Raw genomic sequence first — 25,828 nt, 5'->3', positions numbered from 1 at the left:
CCATTAGTTTTATTTTTATTATTACACTGTATGGTTTTAGATAACATTGTATACTGATCTGAATACAATTGGTAGAAGAGTAGGTAATGAATTATTATTATTAATAATATTAGTATATTATTTTCATTTATGAATCCTTTCCCATGAAGCATCTTGAAGCGGTTTACAACATAATAACATATAATTAGGCGGTACTAAATTTTACCCATTATTCCTAATGTATAGAAATTGGTTTGGATCCATAATTCTGTGAGAAGAGTTCCACTCATGGAATGAAGTGCTCTTGGGTCTTGACTTCCCCTACCACCACCAGTGCTTTGCACTGCACCCCTCAAAAAATCTGTTCCAGTGGGCGGGGACCTCCCAGAAAGGGGCTGAGAGGGAAAGGAGAATTGACAAAAATGGCTTCCCCACTTCCATTCACAAAAGTCCCCACTGGATCCAAGCCTCTTTGATACATGGAAAGCTATCTTTGTATCCAACCCTGTGGGGGGAAATGGAATATGTAGTTGCTTTTATTAGGTCTTACACATATAACAAAGTACCCAGAAAAAGCACAGTATACATCTGTTATGATGATGATACAGTTTAACCAACCTTGTTTCAGACTGTACAACAAGGGCTAGATTTTTGCCCTCCTGCTTATTTTAACCGATGGCTGAGGTTCTCTCGCATGTATCCTTATATATTCTTTACCATGCCACCAACGCCTCTAGCGATTTCTTAGACCAGCATGTTCCTGGTTCTGGTCAGGAATGAGAATTACCAGTGTGTGTGTTATGTGCCTTCAAGTTGATTATGATCTATGGTGACCTTATGAACCAGCGACCTCCAGTAGCATCTGTTATAAACCACCCCGTTTAGATCTTGTAAGTTCAGGTCTGTGGCTTCCTTTATGGAATCAATCCATCTCTTGTTTGGTCTTCCTCTTTTTCTGTTTTTTTTCCAGCATTATTGTCTTTTCTACTGAATCATGTCTTCTCATTACGTGTCCAAAGTAGGATAACCTCAGTTTCATCATTTTAGCTTCTAGTGATAGTTCTGGTTTAATTTGTTCTAACATCCAATGATTTCCCTTTTTCATGGTCCATGGTATGCGCAAAGCTCTCCTCCAACACCACATTTCAAATGAGTTGATTTTTCTCTTATCCGCCTTTTTTCACTGTCCAACTTTCACATCCATACATAGAGATTGGGAATACCATGGTCTGAATGATCCTAGAATCATAGAGTTGGAAGGGGCCTTGTAGGCCATCGAGTCCAACCCCCTGCTCACAGTAGGAAATCCACAGCTAGAGCATCTCCCGCAGATAGCTGTCCAGCCTCTGCTTGAAGACATCCAGTGAAGGGGATCCCACCACCTCCCTAGGCAGTCGGTTCCATTGCCGAACCGCCCTTACTGTCAAGAAGTTCCTTCTAATTTCCAATCTGAATCTACACTCCTGCAACTTAAAACCATTAGACCTAGTCCTACCCTCTGGGGCAGCAGTACACCGCCCAGAGAGCCTTCGGGCTTAGGGCGGTATATAAATTAAATTAAATAAATTAAATAAATAAGTGAACAAATCTGTACCCTCCTCTATGTGACAGCCCTTCAGGTACTTAAAGAATGTAATCATGTCGCCCCTCAGCCTTCTCTTCACCAGACTGAACATGCCAAGTTCCTTCAACCTTTCCTCATAAGACTTGTTCTCCATACCGGCTATCATCCTTGTCGCCCTCTTCTGAACCCGCTCTAACTTGTCTATATCTTTCTTAAAATGAGGTGCCCAGAACTGAACGCAGTATTCCAGATGAGGCCTGGCTAATGCAGAATATAGTGGGACTATTACTTCCCTCAACCTGGAAACTATAGCTCTGTTTATGCAGCCTTTTTTGCCGCAGCATCACACTGCTGGGTCATGTTCAACTTGCGATCCACTACAATTCCAAGGTCCTTCTCACACGCACTACTGCTAAGCCAAGTATTTCCCATCCTGTACCCGTGCATTTTGTTTTTGTGGCCTAAATGCAGAATCCTGCATTTGTCTTTATTGAATGTCATTTTATTAATTTCAGCCCAATTTTCTAGTCTATCCAGGTCCCCTTGGATTTTATTCCTGTCTTCCATTGTGTTAGCTATCCCTCCCAGTTTCGTATCATCCGCAAACTTCATAAGGCTTCCCTCCACCCCATCATCTAAGTCATTGATAAAAATGTTGAGGAGTATCGGCCCCAGGACAGAACCCTGTGGCACTCCACTCGAGACCTCCTTCCAGTCCAAAGCAGAGCCACCGATGACCACTCTTTGAGTACAGTTTTCCAACCAGTTGCGAATCCACCTGACAGTATTTCCATCTAGTCCGCATTTGACCAGTTTGCTAATCAAAAGTTTGTGGGGGACTTTGTCAAACGCTTTGCTGAAATCTAGATAGATGACATCTACAGCATTTCCACCATCTACTAGGCTAGTGACCCGATCAAAAAAAGAGATGAGATTAGTTTGACAGGATTTTTTCTTGACAAACCCATGCTGGCTCCTACTAATCACAGCATTGTCATGTAGATAGTTGCCAATGGACTCTTTTATTATCCGTTCTAATATCTTTCCCGGTATTGAAGTCAGACTGACCGGCCTGTAATTCCCCGGATCTTCTTTTTTACCCTTTTTAAAGAGCGGGACGACATTTGCCCGTCTCCAATCCTCCGGCACCTCTCCCGTTCTCCAGGATTTCTCAAAGATGATGGCAAGAGGTTCCGAGAGTACATCCGCAAGTTCCTTCAATACTCTGGGATGTAGTTCATCAGGCCCTGGAGATTTGAACTCATTTAGGTTAACTAGGTATTTCCTGACTATCTCCTTATCAATCTTGAACTGCAATCCCGACCCCTTACTGAGATTGCTACCGATGCAAGGTTGCACACTGTTCCCTTTTTGGGAGAAAACGGAGGCAAAATAGGTGCTGAGCAGTTCTGCCTTTTCCTTGTTATCTGTCAACACTTTGCCATCCTCACTGAGCAGCAGTCCCACCGTTTCCTTGGTCTTTCTCTTGCTTCAAACATATCTGAAAAACCTCTTTTTGTTGTTCCTCGCTTCCCTCGCCAGCCTCAGCTCATTCTGGGTTTTAGCTTTCCTTACGCTATTCCTGCAAGCCCGAGCCGCTCGTCGGTACTCTTCCTTGGTGATGCGTCCTTCCTTCCATTCTTTATACATGCTCTTTTTTACTTTTACCTCCTCCACCAGTCTTCCGTGTAGCCACATTGGCTTTTTCCGATGTCTTCCGTTTTTCTTTCTCTTTGGAATTGTTTGCGATTGCGCTTTTTGTAATACGTTCTTCATGAACTCCCACGCTTCTTGGGCTCCTTTTTTCTTTAGTCTATCTAGCCACGGGATCCTACCCATCATTTCCCTGAGCTTGCTAAAATCGGCTTTCCTGAAATCCAAGGTCCATGTTTGACTATATTCTTCTTTGGCTTTCCCCAGAATCACAAATTCCAGCATTACGTGGTCACTTTCCCCCAAGGTACCGACCGCTTTAATTCCCGTGACCAATTCGTCCCTGTTAGTTAAGATCAGGTCCAGGATTGCCTATCCCCTTGTTCCTTCTTCTACTTTTTGAAAGAGGAAATTATCAGCAAGGCCCATCAGGAATTTGTTGGAGGCTTTGTGCTTCGCAGAGTTTGTCTCCCAGCAGATATCCGGGTAGTTGAAGTCCCCCATCACTACTACTTCTTGCCTCCTTGAGTTTTCAGAGATTTGTTTGAGAAAGGCCTTGTCTACTACCTCTTCTTGGCCAAGGGGTCTGTAGTAGACACCTACTACCATGTCAGTTTTATTTGTTTCTCCATTTATTTTTACCCAAATGGTCTCTACCGGACCCCTTTGTTCGCTCTGTTGGATTTCCATAGAGGTGTATTTGTCTTTGACGTATAACACTACTCCCCTTCCTTTTCTGTTGCTTCTATTCTTTCTGTAGAGTTTATATCCTTGAATAACTATATTCCAATCATGGGAGTCATCCCACCAAGTCTCTGTTATCCCTATGAAGTCATATTTGCCTTGATGCACTAAGACTTCAAGCTCCCCTTGCTTGTTTCCCAAGCTCCGCGCGTTGGTATATATACAGCAGAAGTCTCTTTTGTCCTGATTGGATTTGTCTGTTAATATACCGTGAGCTTTGCCGTGCATCTCTTTCTCTCTCCCAGTGTCTCCTGTACCCTTCAAATCATTGCGTTTACAACCCGCTGTCTTTGGATGGGTATTTAAGCTATCATCTCCATCCCCCAGAGGCTTTAGTTTAAAACCCTCTTGATGAGTTTTGCCATACTTCTGCCCAAGATTTGGTGTTCAGCGATACATCTTTGCATTTGAGGACCTTTTCTAGTTCTCTCATAGCTGCCCTCCCCAGTCCTAGCCTTCTTCTAATTTCTTGACTACTGTGTCCATTTTGGTTAATGACTGCGCCAAGATATTGATAATCCTTGACAAGTTCAATGTTCTCATTATCAACTTTGAAGTTACATATATCTTCTGTTGTCATTACTTTAATCTTCTTGACTTTCAGCTTTTGTGCTTTCCTCTTTCACTTTCATTAGCATTTTTTCAAATCATGACTGGTTACTGCTAGTAGTATGGTATCATCTGCATGTTTTAAATTATTGATATTTCTCCCTCCAATTTTCACACCTGCTTCATCTTGGTCCAATCTCGCTTTCCATATGATCCACATATAGATTAAACAAATAGGGTGATAAAATACACCCGTCTCATACCCTTTCCGATTGGGAACCAGTCAGTTTCTCCCTGTTCTGTTCTCTTGTCCACAGTACAGGTTGCGCATCAGAACAAAGCATTCCATAATTTTCTGTGATCTACACAATCAAAGGCTTTGCTGTAATCTATAAAACACAGAGTGATTTTCTTCTGAAATTCCTTGGTCTGTTCCATCATCCAATGTATGTTTGCAATATGATCTCTGGTGCCTCTTCCATTTTTAAATCCAGCTTGGACATCTGGCATTTCTCGCTCCATATATGGTAAGAGCCTTTGTTGTAGAACCTTGAGCATTACTTTATTGCATGGGTTATTAAGGCAATAGTTCGATAATTGCTGCATTCCTTGGGATCCCCTTTCCTTGGAATTGGGATATATATTGAACACTTCCAGTCTGGGGGCCATTGTTTTGTTTTCCATATTTGTTGACAAATTTTTGTCAAAATTCCATCTCAGTTTCCGTCTCAGTAGCTTGTAGCAACTCTATTGGTATGCCATCTGTTCCTGGTGATTTATTTCTTCCAAGTATTTTAAGAGCAGCTTTTACCTCACATTCTAAAATTCCTGGTTCTTCATCATATGGTTCCTCCTTCCCCTACAGCATGGTCTCAATCCAGCTCAGCCCCAACCTGTGCCAGCTATTAGTTAAATAAAAAAATCAGCTGTGCAAGGCCAAACTATGTCACAAACATCATGTCTAATACCAGAAAGCAGGAAAGGCCTCTGGTATATAGCAATAGTTGGAATATATGAACAATTTCATTTTTAAAAAAATGAAAGTTGCAATGTTTGGCATTTTACAAGAATATTTCTTTTAGTGAAAGGTGGCTTAGTCCATGTTTTATAGTTCAGACAAGTATAAATTAACATTATATTTACTTAACTGGCTAACGATCTGGGAGTAAGTAGGAAAAATTCTATGAGAACTGCATGATAACCTCTTTTTATGGGTATGTATGAAAGCCAGTGTGGTGTAGGTGTTACAGTGTTGGACTACGACCTGGGAGACCAGGGTTCGAATCCCCACACAGTCATGAAGGTCACTGGGTGATCTTGGGCCAGTCACTGCCTCTCAGCCTCAGAGGAAGGCAATGGTAAACCCCCTCTGAATACCGCTTGCCATGAAAACCCTATTCATACGGTCACCATAAGTCAGAATTGACTTGAAGGCAGTCCTTTTCCATTTCCGTGGGTATGTACAAATGTTTGCTTGGGTGGGCCACTCTTCAAAATAAAGGTATGTTGCAGATTATTTGGGTTTGGTTTTTTAAAACAGAAACAACTTCACCTCAACATACTAAAATCTCAACACTTAAAAAAAAGAAAAGGAAGTTCTGTACTAAAGCCACTTCACTATTATCATAGAATGTCATGGCAACTCTCCCAGGGGCACTGGTACAGCTTCAACAAGGGCTACCATGTGTAGGGAGGCTATCAAACACAAGTAGCACTAATGAACTGGCCTTAGGAACATAGGAAGCTGCCTTACACCGAGCATGGGTCCATCTTCCTCAGTATTGTCTAGGCTGACTGGCAGGGGTTCTCCAGCATTTCAGATAGGGGACATTCCCAGCCTGACCAGAAGATGCTGGACATTGAACCTGGAACCCTGTGCATGCAAAGCAAATGCTCTACCACTGATTTATGATTTTATAATCCAGATTCCAAAATTTGCATCTGTATTTCTTCATTGAAAAAAACATAATCAAGGAAGGAAGAAGAACACATTTACTGTATTCTCTAATGTGTCCTGAAATCTTTATGCTATCCGGCACAATTTAAACCTCAAGAAAAAAATAACTTCCAGCTCTTGGTCCCCCAACCATCCAGAGTTGCAGGGACAATCAGCAAAAGTTGCCTCCTCCATTCCATCAGTGGGAACATCCCTTGAGCAGAACTCCACTTAGGGGAGAGGAGATATCGATGGCAGGAACAAAATCTGGATGCAGCCCATTGACTCTTGCCTGCCAATCTGTGGCCTGGATTTTGCTTTGGATTTTGCCTTCCTAACTTTTGTTTATTGGCCCACTTGGATACCATTTATGACAACTAGAACCATTTCCAATTTAAGCAGCCATAATGACAAATTAGAACTCTTTTCTATTCAACTCCACAGGTTGATAGCAATCAAAATAGACACTCATTATATATTCAAGCTAGACTATAGCCACCATGGAGCCTGTGAGGACCTGATTCCCTTGGGGATATTTCCAGGCCTCTTTCCTGAATTTTCAACTTTCATTAAAGATAAGAAGTTAAACCTGTAAAATAGTAAACAGGGTTCCACATTCCAGTTACTGGCCAATGTATTAGAAAGGCAAGGAGATAACCAACACAAGCAAGGCAATTCTTTTCATAAATCATATTTGGCGCAGAGTGGTAAGCAGCGGTAACGCAGCTGAAGCTCTGCTCATGGCCGGAGTTCGATTCCAACGGAAGGAGGAAGTCGAATCTCCGGTAAAAGGGGTCGAAGTCCACTCAGCCTTCCATCCATCCATGGTCGGTAAAATGAGTACCCGGCATATGCTGGGGAGTAAAGAAAGGCCCAGGAAGGAACTGGCAAACCCACCCCATATATACGGTCTGCCTAGTAAATGTTGCGAGACGTCACCGTAAGAGTCGGAAACGACTCGTACTATAAGTGCGGGGACACTTTTACCTTTTTAATACAATTAAACAAATCTAGATTACAGTGTATTTGTATGTCAAGTCAGAATTCGATGGGGCTTACTCCCAGGTAAGAAGGGTTAGGACTGCAGCCTTAGACGATCTGTATTTAGGTTCTGGCTGGTCTGCATTGACTCCCTCCCCCAATATTTCAGCCCTTAAACACAAAATTATGTTCAAGGACCTGGAAACGGCATGGGAACCATTATTAAAATAGATATTTCATGTGCAATATATACCATTATTTTTGTCAATATAAATATTATATTTATGCAAATAAAATCAAGCAACCTTACAACTACATTTTTTCCTCAAACAAAAGAGACGAGAAGGAAGGAGAGATGCTTAACTGACCTCTGGTGGGGAATACAGAAAACACATTTCTGTAAGAATTGTTTATATGTGGACTTGCTTTACTGGTCCCAGAGAAAGAATGAAAGAATTGGCCTTTCCAATTTTGTATCATAACAAAATTTATAAATATGCTGGCTACTTCTTCATCCAAGTGGATGGCCTAGCACTGATCCTGTGAAATACTGCTAAACATGAACATATAGCCAAGTATGAAACAGATGTACACAGAGACACTGTCTCTTCCAGCATGATATGGCTCAAGTATCTAATGTGCAAATAGTGTTCTAACACATGTCCTAATATTCTGGATATAAACACATGGAAATATGTCCCACTATTTTAACGATACTAATTTCCATGAAAATGTGCTTAGGACCATAGATTTTTTTTTTCTAAATCCTTGTGCATGTAGACTGCCTAATCTTTCCATGGAGCAAGCAGATTCACACAAATAGAAGAATGAGACCATGGATCTGCATCCTCCACTAACACCTCTTGCAAGTAGCAGTGCTTTTTTGCACACACTCGGGCTTCTGTGCCGGTAGATAACTATACCAGAATGATTTATGGCTGACAAATATTGAAGGTTTTTTTTTAACATACGGTGAAATCCAGTATCACATGAGTGGAGTTCCACTTGCATAGTGGGATTTCCTCTTCCTTTCCTCCCACTGCTCTCCCCCCATCCTCCGGAGCAGATTTCAGGGGGACTCAGAAAGATGGAAGGAGGGGCAGGCCAGAAAGGAGAAATCCTGTCATAAATCTGTTCTGCACATATGCCATTGGAGTCCCCATAATAGCTATATACAGCATTTTCCAATTTATACAATATTTCAAAAGGAAAAGTCATTTAAAAAAAAAATTGAATGACCAGAAATTAAATTTACCTTCAGTTTTTCAGCTTCCCTTTTGTGCTCCTTCTTCAAGTGCAAAATAGCAGCATGGTACTCTACAAAAAAAACAAAATCATTTGTCAGATCAATGGCACTAAAGGTACTGAGGTTCCAATATAAGCACTGATGTTACCACTCTATGTGACATGAGCCTGCCAAAGGCTTTGTGCTGGATGTTGTACAGTAAGGCTGGTACAGAGAGGAAACTAATAGTGAAGTTATGGCATTGTGCTAGTGTCAGCATCCTGAAGCCCAAAGCAATGAATTAGAACTATACATGTTTCCATTCATAACTGCCTATGAATTTTATCAAACTTTTTACTTTGTATTCTTGACATATATAGTTGCCTAAACAAGTATTTTAATCTATGGATTTTAATAAAATGAAATAAACCAGAGGGGGATACAAAGGCTACTTACCCAGTAATCATTAACTATTAATCATTAATCATTAAGAAAGAAGTGACCAGTGAGTGGCACTCATATGGGAGCAGAATGGAGTTTAATGGGGTGGAGTGGTATGTGTGTATGTCAGGTGATTCAAGTGTGTATACAGATGTTCCTAAAGCTCATTCCATGCACATATGCAACATGTGGATAGAGAGACAGAGACAGAACCTGTTGGCCCAGCTCCTATGTCCACTTGCGTCCTGGCACTACCATCAGCATATTGAGTAAAAGGTCGCAAGGAGTGCCTAGGCACATGCAGTTTTATGTATGCAGATGAACTTGTCAATAAGCAAGTGTCAAAGCCGGTCAAATTGCATTGAAAAAGGAAGTGTAGTTTGTAGTCACCAGTGAACAGCTGATCAGCAGCTGCTGAAAACCTTGCTTGTGAAATGAAACCACATGCGCAAAGGAATATATTACTTCTTACATCATGGTGATGTCAGGTGATTAACAGGTCTATCCGACCCACCTGTCAAAGTGGCCCATGGGGGTCGGCAGAGGTCTGGATCTCATCCACCAGTTGGATCCAGTTTCTAACCCTTGGCTTGCAACCTTGAAAATGGAATTGGGAATATAGGAAATACATTTAACATTTATGAAATGCCAATTCTCTCTGCTAAGGTAGAATTGGCATTCACCGTCCACAGAGCTTCCACAGGCAAACAAAACAGTGTGGGTGGAAACAGACAAATGTTTCATGTGGAATAAACGAAACAAGTAAGGTAAGACTAGGGTGGTTGAAGAAATTGTTTGTGGTGGTGTGAGTCTTAAAGGAAGACAGTGAAGTGGCTTCAAAAACAGAAATAAGGTTTCTATTTCATGGTCTGTTACTAGATTAATGTAGAGGAATATACATTTTTTCCATATTTTAATCCATAAATACTTGCTTGTTTCCTGAGGGGAGCAAGGATTGCCTCCAGGTGATCAGATGAGACAATCATAGGATCATAAAATAGAAGAGTTGGAAGGGGCCTATTAGGCCATCAAGTTCAGCCCCCTGCTCAATCTGACATACCTCTGGAGTTTGTTAGGAACTCACTTTCTCATTTCAAAGAAGGCAGAAAGAAACAGCCCTGTGAGCTGCTTGTTTAAAGTAGAGCTTGTTTCTGGAAGTGGGATGCATAGTTAATTATTCCTTACAGGAAAGGGATAGGGTCTACATTGTCTTTGGCTACCCAGGAAAGTTATCCTGGGGCCATAGTGGAAAGCTCACTAAAAATGTCAGCCCAGTATGCCACACTCAAATTATTAGGAAGTGGGTTAAAAACAAAACAAGTATCATAATGTCATTATATAAATCAATAGTGCATTCACATTTGGTCTACATTGTAAAGATCCCATCACACTATGTCAAAAAGGGTATCACAGAACTAGAGAAAGGCAACCATTGATGCATTTCCCCATATGGAAAGGCAAAGATGTTGTAGCTGTCCTTTAAAAAGGCACAAGAATGTTAAACCCTCAATAAAATAAATCTGAAACTTAGCTTTTTACTACAGCTGGTTCCAGAAAGTACAGCTAAAATCTTATCATCTTTTCCTATGCTGTTTTATGACTTGAGCATTTCACATCATAGGATACATTTTACTTTAAAATGTTTTATTTAAAAAAGGTGTGCTCTTCCTAGCCCAAGTTAGTACACAATGTGACAAAGGAGAACTAGTTAACATCCCATTTATCAACAATCACCTTTTTCCTACATGTGGCCTCCACCCATGTTAGCTTGCTTTCTTTTCTTTTTTTAAAAGTACAAAATTAACACCAACCAGCTGCATCTATGAGATGAAAGAAAACCTGATGCATTCCTTAAGAAAAATCTGTTTTAATATATTAGGCATTGAATCCTGAGCTGCCCTTCCATGAATAGAAGGGACTACAATCCAATAGAGGCTCCTGCTGGTGGAAGGAGGGAAGGCATTTTTTTAAAATCAAAATTCCCTTTACCATCTCCTATGTTGTTCCAGAGGTCTTCATACAATCTTGCAGTGCAGATTTTTAGGATGATGCATGGGACAAATCAACTCTTTCACTTTCTGCCAGTGGGAGCATCTTGTGAGTAGACACTCATATGAACTCTGGACCCAAGTCTAGCTATTCAAGTAAAAGAGACTTCACTAATGTTTTGTTTTCATGTGGAATCTTATGTGTCCACTGATTTAAATAGTAAAACATCTACCTTAATAATGTAGGCCTATACATTATCTGAGAAAAAATGCTTGTCCATTTTTATTTATTTAGAATGTTTATACACAGATTCGTATTTTAAAAAGTCTCAAAGTGGTGAACAAGTAAAATATATGAATGATTCTCAATTCTGCAGCTGTCTAAACAAATTATATTAGCAGCATAAGCTTATTTATAGCTTGGTATTCCAGGCAGGTTGACTTCCTTACACATGCCTTGAATTAGGGATGGGGGAGAAAAGTGCAAAGGTTGATTATATTCTCTTACCGGAATTTGTCCCTGGAAGGTACTTGCATCAAATTCATCTATAGTGTTGCTGGGTCTGGGTGCAGTTGTACAATATACAACTTATATCACTATATCAAATCAACTGTTTTTCAATTTATTGCTATGCTTATGTGTTACTTCCCACTATTTCTAAGAACACACAAACCTCAGGTCACAGAAATGCCATTGCTGTTTTCCCCCCCATGCACTTTCTGGGGGAATTGGGGGGGACAGAGGACACAGACATGTGGGCACTGTGGATGCTCCCAAAATTCAAGATTAAAATTCTAGGAGGGATGTCACATGACATTTCCATTTGGAGTGGGGTAAGCATTTATCTCTGATTAGATGCATTTTCCAGAGAGCAGCTCAACAAAAGTCACCACCACAACAACTTTGGGACAGTAACAAAAAAACTGTATGGCATGGTATAACAGAAAGAATTGCTGCATGCATAAAAGCAAGACAACTATGAAGCACAAAATTTATCTTCGACAACATCACATTTAAATTACCATATGTTAACAAAAATACAGTTTCAAAACAATTATTAAAAACTCACAGAACAGATATGTAATGTAACACAACATAGAAACAACAAACAGGTAACACAGTATGCTTTATTGCATCAACTTCTGATAGCAAACAGCTAGGTAAAAATGGTAAAAAACAGAGAATATTTCTGGGATGTGAGTACTGTGTAAGTGTACTACAAAACAGGACACAGTCTATCACCCCACATCTCCCTCCTTCCTTCTCCTGTTACATATGCCACCCCCCTTCTCTCCAGGAACAAATATATGGCAGATGATTATTGTAGAACTTCTGCTATATTCAATATATGCATAAAGATGAACAGAAAAATGCATTAAAAATGAAAGCCACTTTTATTCAAGACACAACACACAATGTTCAGCTGATGAAGTACTGGTTGTAGCCCAAGAAGCATTGGGTTTTATTAATTTTTTTTTTGTCTTCTCCTTCCTATGAATTCTTCTTCTTTTGCATATATGTGAAGATACATAGCACTTCTGTATTGCTATATAAACCTCCTAAGATATTTCTACTACATCTTGAATGTCCTTCATATAACTCAAGGAAACAGATCTTACACCAGTATATGCTGACTTTATGAGACACAGAAAAACCAGCTTGACAGACAAAAACAGTGGATGACACATTCTACCCACCTGGCTTTGTCTCCTTAAGAGATATCAAGTCAGCTAGAGAGGTAAAAGCATAAGGGGAACAGCGCAGCACTGGGGGATTGGAGAAGACCTGCCCTGGGAGTCAGTACGTGAGCATCTGGGTGTTTGCTTACTCGCTCCTCTGGGGTTTCTCTCTCTTGAGACAGCTGAAGTCCCTGGTAAGTGCTGCCAGGCAAGTCCTTGCAAGTAAGTGCTGCAAGGACTGGGACTCCCTGCCTGACCCTGACTCCAGAGAGAGGCTACAGTCAATCTGGTAGTCTCTTGCATCAGCTCCTGGCTGGGTCAGGAGGCATAAAAGCATGGCTGTCCTTGGGTGGAGGGACTGCTGCCAGTGGGGTTGTGACTGAAAGGGCGGCACAAAAGGAAGTTCCAAGGGCATTACTCCCTGCTATTTTTTTAAAAAAAAACCTAAAGGAGATTTGTAGTGGGAAGGATGTATAGTGCATATGTAGTTGCTGCACAGGGTGAAAGCTTATGCAGTGAGCTGAACGAAAGGAGAAAGTCACCAGATGCCTTCAGAGTGAGAGTCTATAACTGGCAGAAGGCTGGCCCTCCCTGGGTGTGAGACGGGGGAGGGAGTAGATGTGCCCTGTGTGAAAGATATTAAGTGGGTCTGACTGTTCCCCATTCTCCCAGAGGCCTTCTGGGATAATTGGTTCAGGTAGGTTTTGTTGGTGGGCTCTTGTTGGCTCCATATCAGGTGTTTAGGAGGAGTCTTAGTAAGGAGGAACATGGGTGATGCCATCTCAGTTTCAGTGATCATGGGTAGAGGGAGGTATAGCTATGGGAAGGTGGCGAACTACCATAGAAGTCTGAGGCAAGGCTATCTACACCTTGTTCCTCACTCCTACTCCTCTAATGGATGGGTTCCTTGTTGCTCATCTGCTATGCCCACTGGCCTGTGTGTGTTGTTGTTTAACACCAGATTGGTACACAATATGACCTCACTCATCCATGACTTGATCATGGATGAAGGTGCCAATTTGGTGTGCATTACCGAGACCTGGGTGGGTGAGCTGGGAGAAGTTGATCTGACCCAGCTTTGTCTACATGGATGCTCGGTACAACATCAGCACAGGCTGCAGGGACAAGGGGGAGGAGTTGCTGTGGTACAGAACTTCCCATCTCTGTCACCAGGAAACCACTCTGTCTTGGAACTGGCTGTGAGGGCCTGCACCTGGTGTTGGGCCAAGGAGATAGTAAACTAGGTTTGCTGCTTATGTATCATCTACCCTGCTGCCTGGCAGCTTCTCTGACTGAGATGGCAGAGGCCGCCTTGGCTGTTGTATCGGAGGAGCCCGGAATGATAGTCCTGGGTGATTTCATTGTCCATGCTGACTGCCTCTAGGGCTCCTGCTGGGATTTCATGGCTTCCATGATGACTGTGGGGCTGTCTCAAGTTGGCACTGGCCCAACACATAGGGCAGGGCACACCCTCAACTTGGTTTTTGCTTCACATGGAGTAAGGGGTGGTCTAGAGATAGGGGGGTGGATGTCACCCCATTGTCATGGTCAGGCCACTTCCTGGTGAAGTTTAGACTTATAGCTCCAATCTTCCCCTCCAGGAGTGATGGACAGATTAAGATGGTCCGTCCCCAGAGCCTAATGGAATCCACAGGCTGCCCTCTCTGGCATTGTGGAGCCCAATTTGCACCTTGGTACACCAGTGAGTTAAGGGCAATGAAACAGGCTGGATGATGGCTAGCATGCAAGTGGTGTAAGACATGCTGTGAGGCTGATTGGGCACGAGTAAAACATCATAACAGTGCCTACTGTATGGTGGTGAGGACAGTGAAGGCCCACTTCTCTGCCACCATCACATCCTCAAGTAGCCATCTTTTCTGTATTGTCAGGGGTCTATTGACATCAACTCCAAGAAATGGAGCTTTAGACCCTTCAGAGGCCCACTGTGAATTGTTTGCAAGGCAATTTGAGAGTAAAGTTTCTCGCCTCTGTAGCAATCTTGATGCCCCATCCACATCTGCTGTGGTTCCCAGTGAGGTGTCCAGTGCAACGTCTGCTGCAACTTCTTGGGAATGGTTTCAGTTGATGCAGCCTGATGATGTGGACAAAGTGCTTGTGATGATGCAGCCAGCAGCATGTCCTCTCAACTCTTGCTCTTCTTGGCTTATTAAAGCTTGCCAAGGAGGTATGACTGAGTGGATCCGGGATGTGGTCAATGCGTCATTGCGAGAGGGAGTGGTTCCAGCTGTCCTGAAAGAGACAGTGATCCGACCACTCCTGAAAAAGCCCACCCTGAACCCATTGGTTTGTGACAACTATTGCCTGGTGGCAAATACTCCTTTTTTAGGGAAGGTGATCGAGAGGATTATGGTGCAGCAATTGCAAGTACTCTTGGGTGAAAACAGATTATCTTGAGCCATTCTAGTCTGGGTTCAGGCCTGGGTATGGGACTGAATCAGCCTTGGTCGCCCTGATGGATGACCTTTATCGGGAGAAGGATAGGGGAATGCAACCCTGTTATTTTTACTTGATCTCCTGGTGACTTTTGATACCATTGACTATGGTATCCTTCTGGGATGACTTGGTGAGATGGGTATCAGAGGCATTGTTTTACAGTGGTTCCTATTGTTATGAGTGCTCAAGCTAACCCCCATTTTGGTTCATTTGGAGTCGAAGGGGTGGCAAGGCCCTGGAGTATTCTGGACAACATTTCCCACCCCATACCCCGTTTTCTGACTTCTTGTGCCTTCTTAAATACTGTGAAATGAGGACGAGAAGCAAGGACCATCTTTTGCCACTTTCGGAGGAACATGAAAGCTCTGAATTAAATCTTATCTCATTTTTTTGGCAGATTTCCCTCTTGCCCAGCAGAACAATCCATTGTTTAAAGAAAACATTAGAGAGTAGCCTTAGTCTTCCTGAGTGTAAGCAACAAATACACACACAAGATGAGATCACCTCATACCCAGACTCCTTTTCATGTTGGTTTGTAAGAGGGAAAGGGTATTTAAGGGCAGTTTTAGAGACCTAAGATGGCTATTTGAGCTCCAACATGCAGGGGCGTCACTGCCGGGGTGCGGGGGGTGCAGATCGCACCCGGGTGACACCATGAGGGGGGTGACACCCAGAGCCACCCCGCCCCACGCCATTGCCTGGCAAAGGAGCTGAGAAGCGCTCCGGGTTGGTCAGAGCAGCCAACTCCTACCTGGAGGCACGCAGGCGGGCGGGCGAGATCGGGAGCAGCGGGGCAAGGGAGGCGCACCGGCATTCCCAGGCCTGCTTCTCCGGCTGGATGCCCCTCCAGTGCATGCCCTCCCAGGGGCATGGATGGGGGTGGCTGGCCTCACACGCACGCATGCGCTCAGCACAAGATTTGGGGGCTCGCCAAGGCCCCCCGGCACCCGGTCCAGTGCACGCCGAAAGCAGGCGCCCGCTCGCTGGCAGTGAAGCCTGGACGGGCCTTCCACTGTCAGCCTGGAGTGCGTGGTGAGCGCACGCACGACCAGCCACCCCTGTCCATGCCCCTGGGAGGGCGTGCCGGAGGTCCGCACCCCCCCCGCACTCCTGCTAGTGACGCCGCTGCCAACATGTGTCTCCAACTACACTCTCAAGAAATGCAGAGCAGGACTGCAGACCACAGATCAGGAAGGGAGTCTGTGTCTCGGTGCAAACCTTGAGGCAAAGAGATTCCTTCCTGCTTTTTTGGTCAGAGCTCCTTCACATCACTTCAGCTGTATAACACTGCCTACTCCTGGGCCTAGAATAGGTAATCTCTGCTACCTGTCATTCCTTATAGCAATAGAGACCTTTTATTTCTGTCATTTAAAGTTATGAATGGGTTATGATATTTATGATTAATGCTGCCACGCACCCAGTAATTTTGTAATGCTATTCTTTTCTCTCAATAAAAGGAAGTTTAGCTTTAGTCTGGTTTGGACCTGCATTTTTTAGATTATACACACACTATTTAGGCACATTTCAGGGCAAAGCGCTTCATTTATCCCTAGCAAAAGATCCCCTTTCTCTCAGGGAGGCATGTTTAATGGGACATGTGGGTGGCAGCGTCACACACTCAGATTCCCAACAGACATGTGTGTTAACACGAACCTATCTCCAATGTTGTTTCCAGAGAATAGCATTGGATGATTGTATTTAGGCCCCCTGGCAGTTGTGCTGTGGGATGCCGCAGGGTATCATCTTGTCTCCCATGCTGTTTAATATCTATATGAAGCCCTTGGGAACAGTCATCAGGAGATTTGGAGCCAGGTGTCAGCAGTATGCTGACGATATCCAGCTCTATTTATCTGTAACATCTGTATCGGGAGAGGCCATGCAAGTCCTGGACCACTGCCTGGATTTGGGGTTGGGCTGGATGAGGGACAATAACCTGAGTCTGAATCCTAGCAAGATGCAGAGGCTGTGGGTCGGTGGTTCCAGAGTTTGGATAATTGGTCAATTGCCTGCTTTGGTTGGGATCATACTTGCTCTGAAAGAGCAGGTTCATAGTCTGGGGGTGTTCGTAGATCCATCTTCTTCACTAGAGTGACCTCAGTGGCTAGGAATGCCTTTTACCAGCTTGGGCTGGTAAGACAACTGCGGCCGTTTCTGAACAGGGATAGCCTGACCGCTGTTGTCCATGCACTGATAATCTCCAGGCTGGATTACTGTAATGCACTCTATGTGGGACTGTCCTTGAGGTTTGTCCAGAAGCTGCAACTGGTGGAAAATGTAGTGGCGAGACTGCTAAATGGGGCAGGGTATCACCAATATGTCACCCTGCTGCTGCATGAATTGCAGTGGCTGCCTATTAGCTACTGGGCTAAGTTCAAGGTGCTGCTTTTGGTGTACAAAAACCTAAAAGCTTGGGACCAGGATACCTGAAAGATTGTCTTACCCCTTATATACCAAGTAGATCACTGTGATCTGCAGGTGAGGGCCTGACAGGAGGTCTGTTCCGCACAACATAGGAAATGGACCCTTAGTGTACTGGCACCTGTCCGTTGGAATTCCCTCCGCTTAAATATCAGACAAGCCCCATCTCCGTTATCTTTTCATTGCATATTGAAGACCTTCCTCTTTCAACAAACCTTTTAAGTAGAGCCCTTATCCTAGTCTGTGTCTGTGTTGGAATTGCTTTTTAATATGTTTTTAAACCTTTTTAAAAATGTTTTGTTTTAATATGTTTTAATGGTTGTTTTGTTTTAATATATTTTAAAGTATGTTTTTATGATGTTTTAAAGTGTTTTTAGTGCTTTTGTTTGCCACCCTGGGCTCCTACTAAGAGAAAGGGTGGGATATAAATCTAATTCATAGGCCTCCCTCAACCAATACATTTTTATATTCGTAAATTGGAGTTTATTATTTATTTATTTACTTGATTTATATCCCACCCTTCCTCCCAGTAGGAGTTGTGATTCTCATATAAAAAATATATTTTAATTCAGTAGTAGTAGTAGTAGTAGTTGATATAATAATAATAATAATGTTATGAAAGTTCTTGTTTTGTAGGTAAAATTAACTAACTGTTCATTGACAAATCTCCTAATCTTTTGTATTTTAAAAGAAGTTGGAAATCTCCTTATTTATTTTCTCTCATATTCAAAGCAACCAAAGGGGTATGGAAGTGGTGTTCCAATGAACCACGAGCTATTACTAGCATGGCACAGAAAAACTTATGACACGTAGGTCCAACATCTTGGCCAGTTGCCAGAGGCCCAGTGCCCTTGGCAGGCCCTGATGGAGGATCCCCCAAGCATCCTGGCCCAAGCAATTTGGGCCCTTGAAAGTGATGAAGGGAAAATGGATTTCTTTCCCCATATTCACACACAACAGGCATTAAAAGCAGGCCTGTGTGTAGAGAAAACAGGAAAAGGTCGAGCTCACCTTGTTGCAAATTCCTGAGCTCTTTTCTGTGCCAAAATTGGCTAATGCGTGACAGCAGATCATTAATTTGGTATTGTTTTAGCAAATGCATACAATCTCTTGATTAATATACTTTTTATTATTTGATCCTGGAAAACGAGGTTTCTGATCTCGTATACTATACAGCAATGGCCTCAGCTAAGGGAAGTCTTCATAACAGAATCAAAATAGAAGGGAAATAAAATTTTAGTTTGATACTGATTTTTATAATAGCATGATATGTATAATTTTATTCCATAAATGTAATAAGTGTGTGGGCCACCTCCTTCATACCTCTGTGTTTGGAGAGTGGCTGGCTCAGAGTTACCCCTTTTCCTTTCCTGTGTTCCCTAATCATTCTTTATGTTGTGTGATTTTCAGCTATAATATGGTGATTTAAAATTAATCTTTCTCTATAGCAAGGTAGTTACAAGCGGAATTTCACATAGAATTTCCAGTCACTTTAAGTGAACTGAACTTGGCCTTACATCATGGTATTATCAAAGAACATGTTGTAATGTTCTAGAGATGTTCTTGACCAACTTGACTGATCAGGAGCCATGATCGAATGGAATGTATAGTACAAAATCATCAGTAACTATGACAGTTGAATAGCGGTAATATCAGTCAAGGGGACAGATTGACATCAATCTAGGAAGATAGCAAAGACAATGAGATGGGAGGTATCTGTAAAATTATAAATATACATGAATTCATTGTAATAAAGTTATCTGGTAGGTTGGAATTATTGCAAGAGGGAAGAGCTGTTACGTTACATGGGGAATAACCTAGGGGATTGGTTAATTACTGTCACATGCTGTAATTTTAACGTATAAAAGATCTGCGCGCACCATACCTTATAGCAGTCCTCTCCAGACTTTCGGGGGGGGGGGGGTCTGACCCTGCATATGCTTGTAGAAATAAAGGCCTACCTTTTTGCTTTAAGCCTGTGTTATTGAATTACTTAAAGGACCCCCAGCAAAGATTCCACAGGAGAAAATAAAAAAATTCTCCATCAGGCCTACATACAATGATGCCCCTAGCGCGCCCCCCCGACAGTGGCTAGGTCTGGGAGATATCCACCATTTGCAATTGCTGCCCATATACTATCGGCCAAGGTTCTGTATTAATTGACCAGGCTCAACAACTTGGGACAAGGATACTTTAAGGATTGCCTGAGTCTTTATATCCTTGTCTGATCATTGGGAGCTTCAGGGAAGTCACAGTTAGTGCCTCCTCATGGCTCGGATGCATAGCTCACATCCACAGAATTGTGAGATCAATGCTATGGGTCTCCCTCCTGGCTGAGCGCTTGGTGAAGATCTTTTTATTTCAGCAGCCATTCACACCACTTACAGACGACAGCCTGGGGCTGCATACAAAGGGTAGTATTCGGCTAACGTGTCCGGTCAGCACAAGGATTTCTGCTAGTGCAATGGACCTTCCCCCTTTTCCTCCTTCCGTGCACACCCCACACCCTCCTCAAATGTGCTCCAGAGAGTTGGGGAAACTCCTAGAACAAATTGAGGGGTCATGGGGGGCAGGAGAGGGCGGAAGTTCCATTGTGTAAGCAGAAATCCTGTGCTGATGGGGGACCGTGACTTAGTGCTGTTTAAATAATTTTAAACTGTTTACATAAATTGTAATTGTCCACAAATCCCTCAAAGGCAGTATGAGTAATTAAAATGACAGGTAGCTCATAGTCACTCAGCATAAACTGAAGCACTCTGATGGACTCCACAGCAGATGGACACCAATATATGAGAACTGCTCCAGGGGGGGAGGGGCTTGCCCTTATGACAGATCTTCACAACTTGAGACCATTATGCCAAATACAGCCCAACTGCCATAAACAGGGACCCACCAGCAATCAAATAAGCCTACTCTTTCTGCTGCCTGCCTGGGGCTGCCAGTCAGAACACTTGATTGAGTTTAACTGGGTGGTTTAAAAGTTGTGCAGATTTTGTTTATGATATCTCTGTATCGAAGCACATCCTTTTCAAAGAGGTTTATAACAAGACATATGCAAAGGAACTCAGTATCACCTCTATCAGTCAAATTATGGCACACGGCAAAAGTATCATTATCCAAGTTATGACGTATAGCACATATTTGGTTAAAAGAGACAATGGAGGTACAGTATCCTTTGTACATTAAATAACCATGATGTTCAGGTACTTCCTTCTTATGTACTATCTTCAACAAGCCACAGTTCTCAAATATTTGCAGATGACAAACTTATTATTCAAGATCATAAAATTAAAAATAAACTGTAAAGAACTCTAGAGCAGTATTCTTCAAGCAGGGGTTCCCAGATGTTGTTGGATCGGCTCACAGGATTAACACTCCAGCAAATCTTTCTTTCCTATTAGGTTTCAAGGGCATTCCCAAAGGTCATAGCTTTGGTTTCATCACAGAGAGTAAGTCAAGCCTCTGTGTCTTCCCAGATCCAGATGAGGCTAGCCAAGGCTAGCCCCTGGCCTATTGTTTTACGGCCTGTAAGATGATACGGCCTCCAGCCAAGTGAGGAGGGGAACCTACCCCCTCCCTCTGAGAGCACCATTAGCTAGCTGTTCCTATGGCAACATGGCCAACTGTTCAGTCATGCAGATAGGATGCTTAAGAGACTTGGCAAGGACCACTACCTTAACAAAGAGATTACTTTGACCATTTCCGTGGTTCTTCCTGCTACAGATTCCAATCTTACACATACAAAAGCAGACTTGTACAGAACCCAAAGACATCATCCAAATCATCCCAGCCTCAAATCCTATAACAATATCATAATTCCAATGTATATTCAGAATCCTGTGTACAAATCTGGCTTTTTCACCTCAAATGAATATAATAAAGCTAAAGAGGATAAAACACTAAGATTATGTAGTTCAGGGATGTGAAACCTGTTGGACTTCAATTCCCACCTGTCCCAGCTAGCATGGTCACTGGTCAGGGATGATGGGAGTTGGAGCCCAACAACATTTGGAAGGCACTACATTGGATTCCCCCAAGTCAGAATGCTGAACTTGGTCTGCGGAGACCAGGAATTAAATTCCTACTCATCCATTAATCTTACTGGAAAATATTGAGCCAATTACTCTCTCTTTCAGCCTAACTTACCTCACAAAGTTCCTGTGAAAAAAAGTGGTATATTCCCATGTATGCCACTCTTGAGCTCCTTGCAGGAGAACTGGAATATGAATGCTGTAAATAATAAATACAATCACTATAATTTCACTACATCCTATATTACCTACAGCATTTCTATGTATATATAGGGGCATTCTGTTAAACATTCTCCCAGTGATGCTAACTTCCAAAGATACAGGTGTCCTCCATGATTGCTTTCCTTGGCACTTGACCCCTTCCCTACCAGTTTTTCAACCTTCTAGATCCTCTTATGACGTTTTCCTTGCAGAATATTCTGGGACAATGGGAAAGACTCATAGGATCAGCCCTGGTTATGTAGTTGTCATTTTCTCACATATACCTCAGTCATGTGGGATAGCACCATGGTAAAGCTCAGTGTGTGTGTGCTTGTGTAACGTTGCTGGTCTGGCAACATTTGGGAAAATGAGTGCCTGCCACTGTTCCTTCCTTCATCCTTGTTTCTCCAGCCCATACTTTCACAGAATCATAGAGTTAGAAGGCCATTTTTCAGACAGGCCATCCAACCCCATGCTAAATGTAGGAATCCAAGTTAAAGCACACCTTTTATATAACCTGGATTCTTTAAGCACCCTTTCAATTCTGTGCCTCTCTCCAACCTTCACATTTCTTGTCTGTGCTCTCATGCTTCCCTCCTACCATCTCTTTCTTGAAGTTCCCCTTCACTTTTACCTCTGTATCAATGACACTGTAAAACGAGAGGTCCTAGTGGCTCAAGTCAGCCTTGAAATCACCCTCTACCCTGGGCTCAATTCCTCCATCACAGAAATTGGGTTATTGGCTGCTGTTTTTCTGAAGGAAGATGTTTCACACATATTCAGCATATTTTCCAGATAGTTTCGCATGTTCAAGGTCTGAGCCATATCCCTCAATATAGGTTCTAGGACTGTGCTCTTGTAAGCTGAAATTGCAGCCTGTTCAACCCCTAGGAAAGGCTGTAAAGCTTGCAGACTGACATGCCATTTTTGTTTACTGCCTCAATCAACTGTTAAATGGAATGTACCAAAGAAGGTACATGGAATATGTGTGTGTGTGTGTGTGTGTGTGTGCGTGTGTGTAGTTTTGGAACTCTAAAAACTGCAGTGGAAGAGAAGATAAATGCTGGAAATGTTCAGCTTTGCATTTGGAAGCTGAAACTAGGGACAACCCATGGAGCAGTCCAAACCATCCCTCCTCTCCAACAATTAAATGAAGAGACATTTCCACTTCCCTACCCACCATTCCCTCTTGTGGATAACCACAGGAATCTCATGGAATGCACGTGATGTGGAAACTCAAGTGGTAGTTTATTGAGTGTGGATATCAGTTTGGATTGATAAAATGTTTCTGGAAATCTGGTAGCAAAATAACACAGGAAGCAATGTGTCAATATTTGGCAAGGGCCTCAAAATTATGTCTGTATCAGGGTGGTGGAGGGAGGGGAGATTGAAAATACAAAATGGATGAGTTGTCTGGAAAGAGAACACAGGAAGAAGTGATTTACTCTCTCAACATGTAAACCCTTGTGTCACCTAATCTATCAGTAGGTTTAGGACAGCCTTTCCCAACTAGTGGGGCACCAGATGTTGTTGGACCACAACTCCCATCAGCCTCAGCCAGCATTGCCAATGGTCAGGAAAGATGGGAATTGTGGTCCAACAACATCTGGTGGCCTACTAGTTGGGAAATGCTGGTTTAGGACAAAAGGAAATCCCAATGCTGAGATCCTCAATGTGGCACCAAGGGGCACCAAGAAGAGCTCAGACACCCCTTTTGGCACCTGCCAAAGCCTCCTAGACCCCTTTTATTTTTTAATGTATAAAAAATACGTTATACATTTTGTATAATTTATTATACAAAAGGGAGGGGCTGCTGGCTTTTTGAGGGCTTCTCCTGCTTTTTTGTCTGTGTTTTATTGGTTTTTGTGGGTGTTTTGCCTCTCCCTTTTTTTCTGAGCATTTCCAGCTTTCCTTCTGTGAAATTGATATTTTGTGCTGCCCACAACACTTTCTTAGATTTCCAGTTGTGTGTTCCCCCCCTGGCCCAAATAGGTTGGGGACCTTTGTAATAATGCACCTATAGATATTATGAAGATCCCTTCAATAAACAGCTTTAAAAACAAGTCAATCAATTCAAGGAGGCTAGCAGCTAAAAGCAAGGACTCCATTTTCAGAAAAGGTTTCACTACAGAGACCAAAGGTCTCCATTTCCACACAAGGCAAATGGATGCACATTGGTCTCATGTCTTGGTTCTGAACCTCCCATGATATTTTCTGGCCACTGATCCAGCATATGCAGATAATTTATAAGAAATTAATTCCTTTTCTCAAGAATGGCAACTGTTACATGTAACTTTTGCCACAGACTTTCTTAAAAACAAAAAGCAGCTATGGGTGGCTGCAATTAGGGGCAACAGAAGTGTGGATACGGAGGAGGACACACAACACTTTCCTGCCCTCCATTTTTCCTTGCAAAATTGCCTCCACCCTGCTGCTTTTTCTCCTATGGGGAAAAGACACAAAGTCTGTATATTTTCTTCTAGAGGAGGCTATTTTGAGCAGAAAAATGGGTAAAGGGGAAAGGATTAAGGAGCCTCTTCCCCTTACCATCTACTGTCCAAACTTGTAACTTCATGCAGCTGCTTTTCAGTTAAAAATCTAGTTAGAAAAATCCAATTACCTATATCTGCCATATGATGTCTACTTTGGTCCCGTTCCCCACTCCTGCAGTTTTTCAATTTTCCCAATGCAATTATCCAGTTTACCCGCTAGATGTCAGTAGCACATGCTCACTCTACTGCAGCTCAAAATCATTAAAATGCCATGGCCAAGTACTATTTTGCAAATTAGACATCAGCAAAAGTGAACTGAACATGGCAGCCTATCTAAACTTTTTGAAACAACTGAATTTGTTTTTCTAACCTGTACCAATACCTTTTATACAAACTAGATTTAAACAGAATCAAGGGCAGATGCATGGAATAATTACACTGATGTATACTTTCCATGCATTTAAAGAAAAACACTTAAAAACAGATACATAAAAATGAGAATAGTATCACTATTCTTGTGAAGCTGGTACAACACAATGGGGAGAAGAGCCTGGCTGGGAGTCCAGAGTCTGTGAGTTCAAATCCCTGCTCATGTCTCCTGGGTGTCAAGGGCCAGCTAAAGTTCACCCCCACAGTGAGTGGCTCAGGGTTACGTGCCCTGCCACCTGTGCAGCCGTGGGCAAGCTGCATAGTCCCAAGGAGCCCAGTTGCCCCCCAGGTGGCAGTTGCGGACAAGGAAGGGGCTGGCTTATGCAGCTGTGGCAAGCTGAGCAGGCTCTAGCCAGCTGGGGAGGACTAGCCTCAGAAGGAGGCAATGGTAAACCCCCTCTGAATACTGCTTGCCATGAAGACCATATTCATAGGGTAGCCATAACTCAGGATCCATTTGAAGGCAGTCCATTTCCATTTTCACATTATCTTAAAAATAAGACTCAAATAAGTTTTACAAAGTACATTATTTTGGTAATATTTGAAATGGATGGGTATTAGCAAAAGAAACTGCCAGGATAATTTCAGTCTACCAGATGGAAGGTCTACAAAGCAGTGAGGAAATGCTTTTGGGTAGGCATAGAGAGACTCAACCTCTTTGCACATGCCTACAGGGAATTGCAGAAACAATCCCAGCTTCCACTAGCCACTCCAAAGGTTTGGTGGAGTTAATTAATTATTTCCAAAAGTTCTGCATCCCAAGACCAAAGGTCCATGACATGAAAAGTGATCAGTAGAAATTTTACCCACTCATAGGGTCACTAGATTTTAAGGTGCTAGATTCCAAGGCCCTTAGATGGCAGTAGAACCTTGCTTTTCATGGTTCAAGGCCTTCAAGGCAATGAGCGAGAGATAACACTTTCGCTCCCTGCACTGGAACAGTCTTCTGATTTCCAGAGTAAGCCCATCAAAAAGCACTGGGAGGAGCCCATTCTGGAAGAGCTTCTGTCCCATCGAAAACCATTATTCTGGCTTGGATTCCAGTGGGAGGAGACTAATTTTC

The 25,828-nt window shown here is 42.7% G+C and overlaps 1 protein-coding gene across 6 annotated transcripts in view; it reads right to left on the bottom strand.

The window, feature by feature from the left end:
- Positions 1-25,828, bottom strand: part of LOC133377431 (formin-like) — a 234,409-nt gene that overhangs the window by 186,444 nt on the left and 22,137 nt on the right. For all 6 annotated transcript variants that reach the window (XR_009760707.1, XM_061611483.1, XM_061611487.1 and 3 more), the window contains exon 3: positions 8,662-8,723. Coding sequence is in view for 5 of the 6 variants with exons in the window: in XM_061611483.1 (XP_061467467.1) it covers positions 8,662-8,723 (62 nt within the window). In the remaining variant the exon portion in view is untranslated. The remainder of the gene's footprint in view (positions 1-8,661; positions 8,724-25,828) is intronic.

This window comes from Rhineura floridana, chromosome 2 (genome assembly GCF_030035675.1).
Source record: "Rhineura floridana isolate rRhiFlo1 chromosome 2, rRhiFlo1.hap2, whole genome shotgun sequence".
Classification (NCBI taxonomy): domain Eukaryota; kingdom Metazoa; phylum Chordata; class Lepidosauria; order Squamata; family Rhineuridae; genus Rhineura; species Rhineura floridana.
This window is presented reverse-complemented; position numbering and strand designations above follow the sequence as displayed.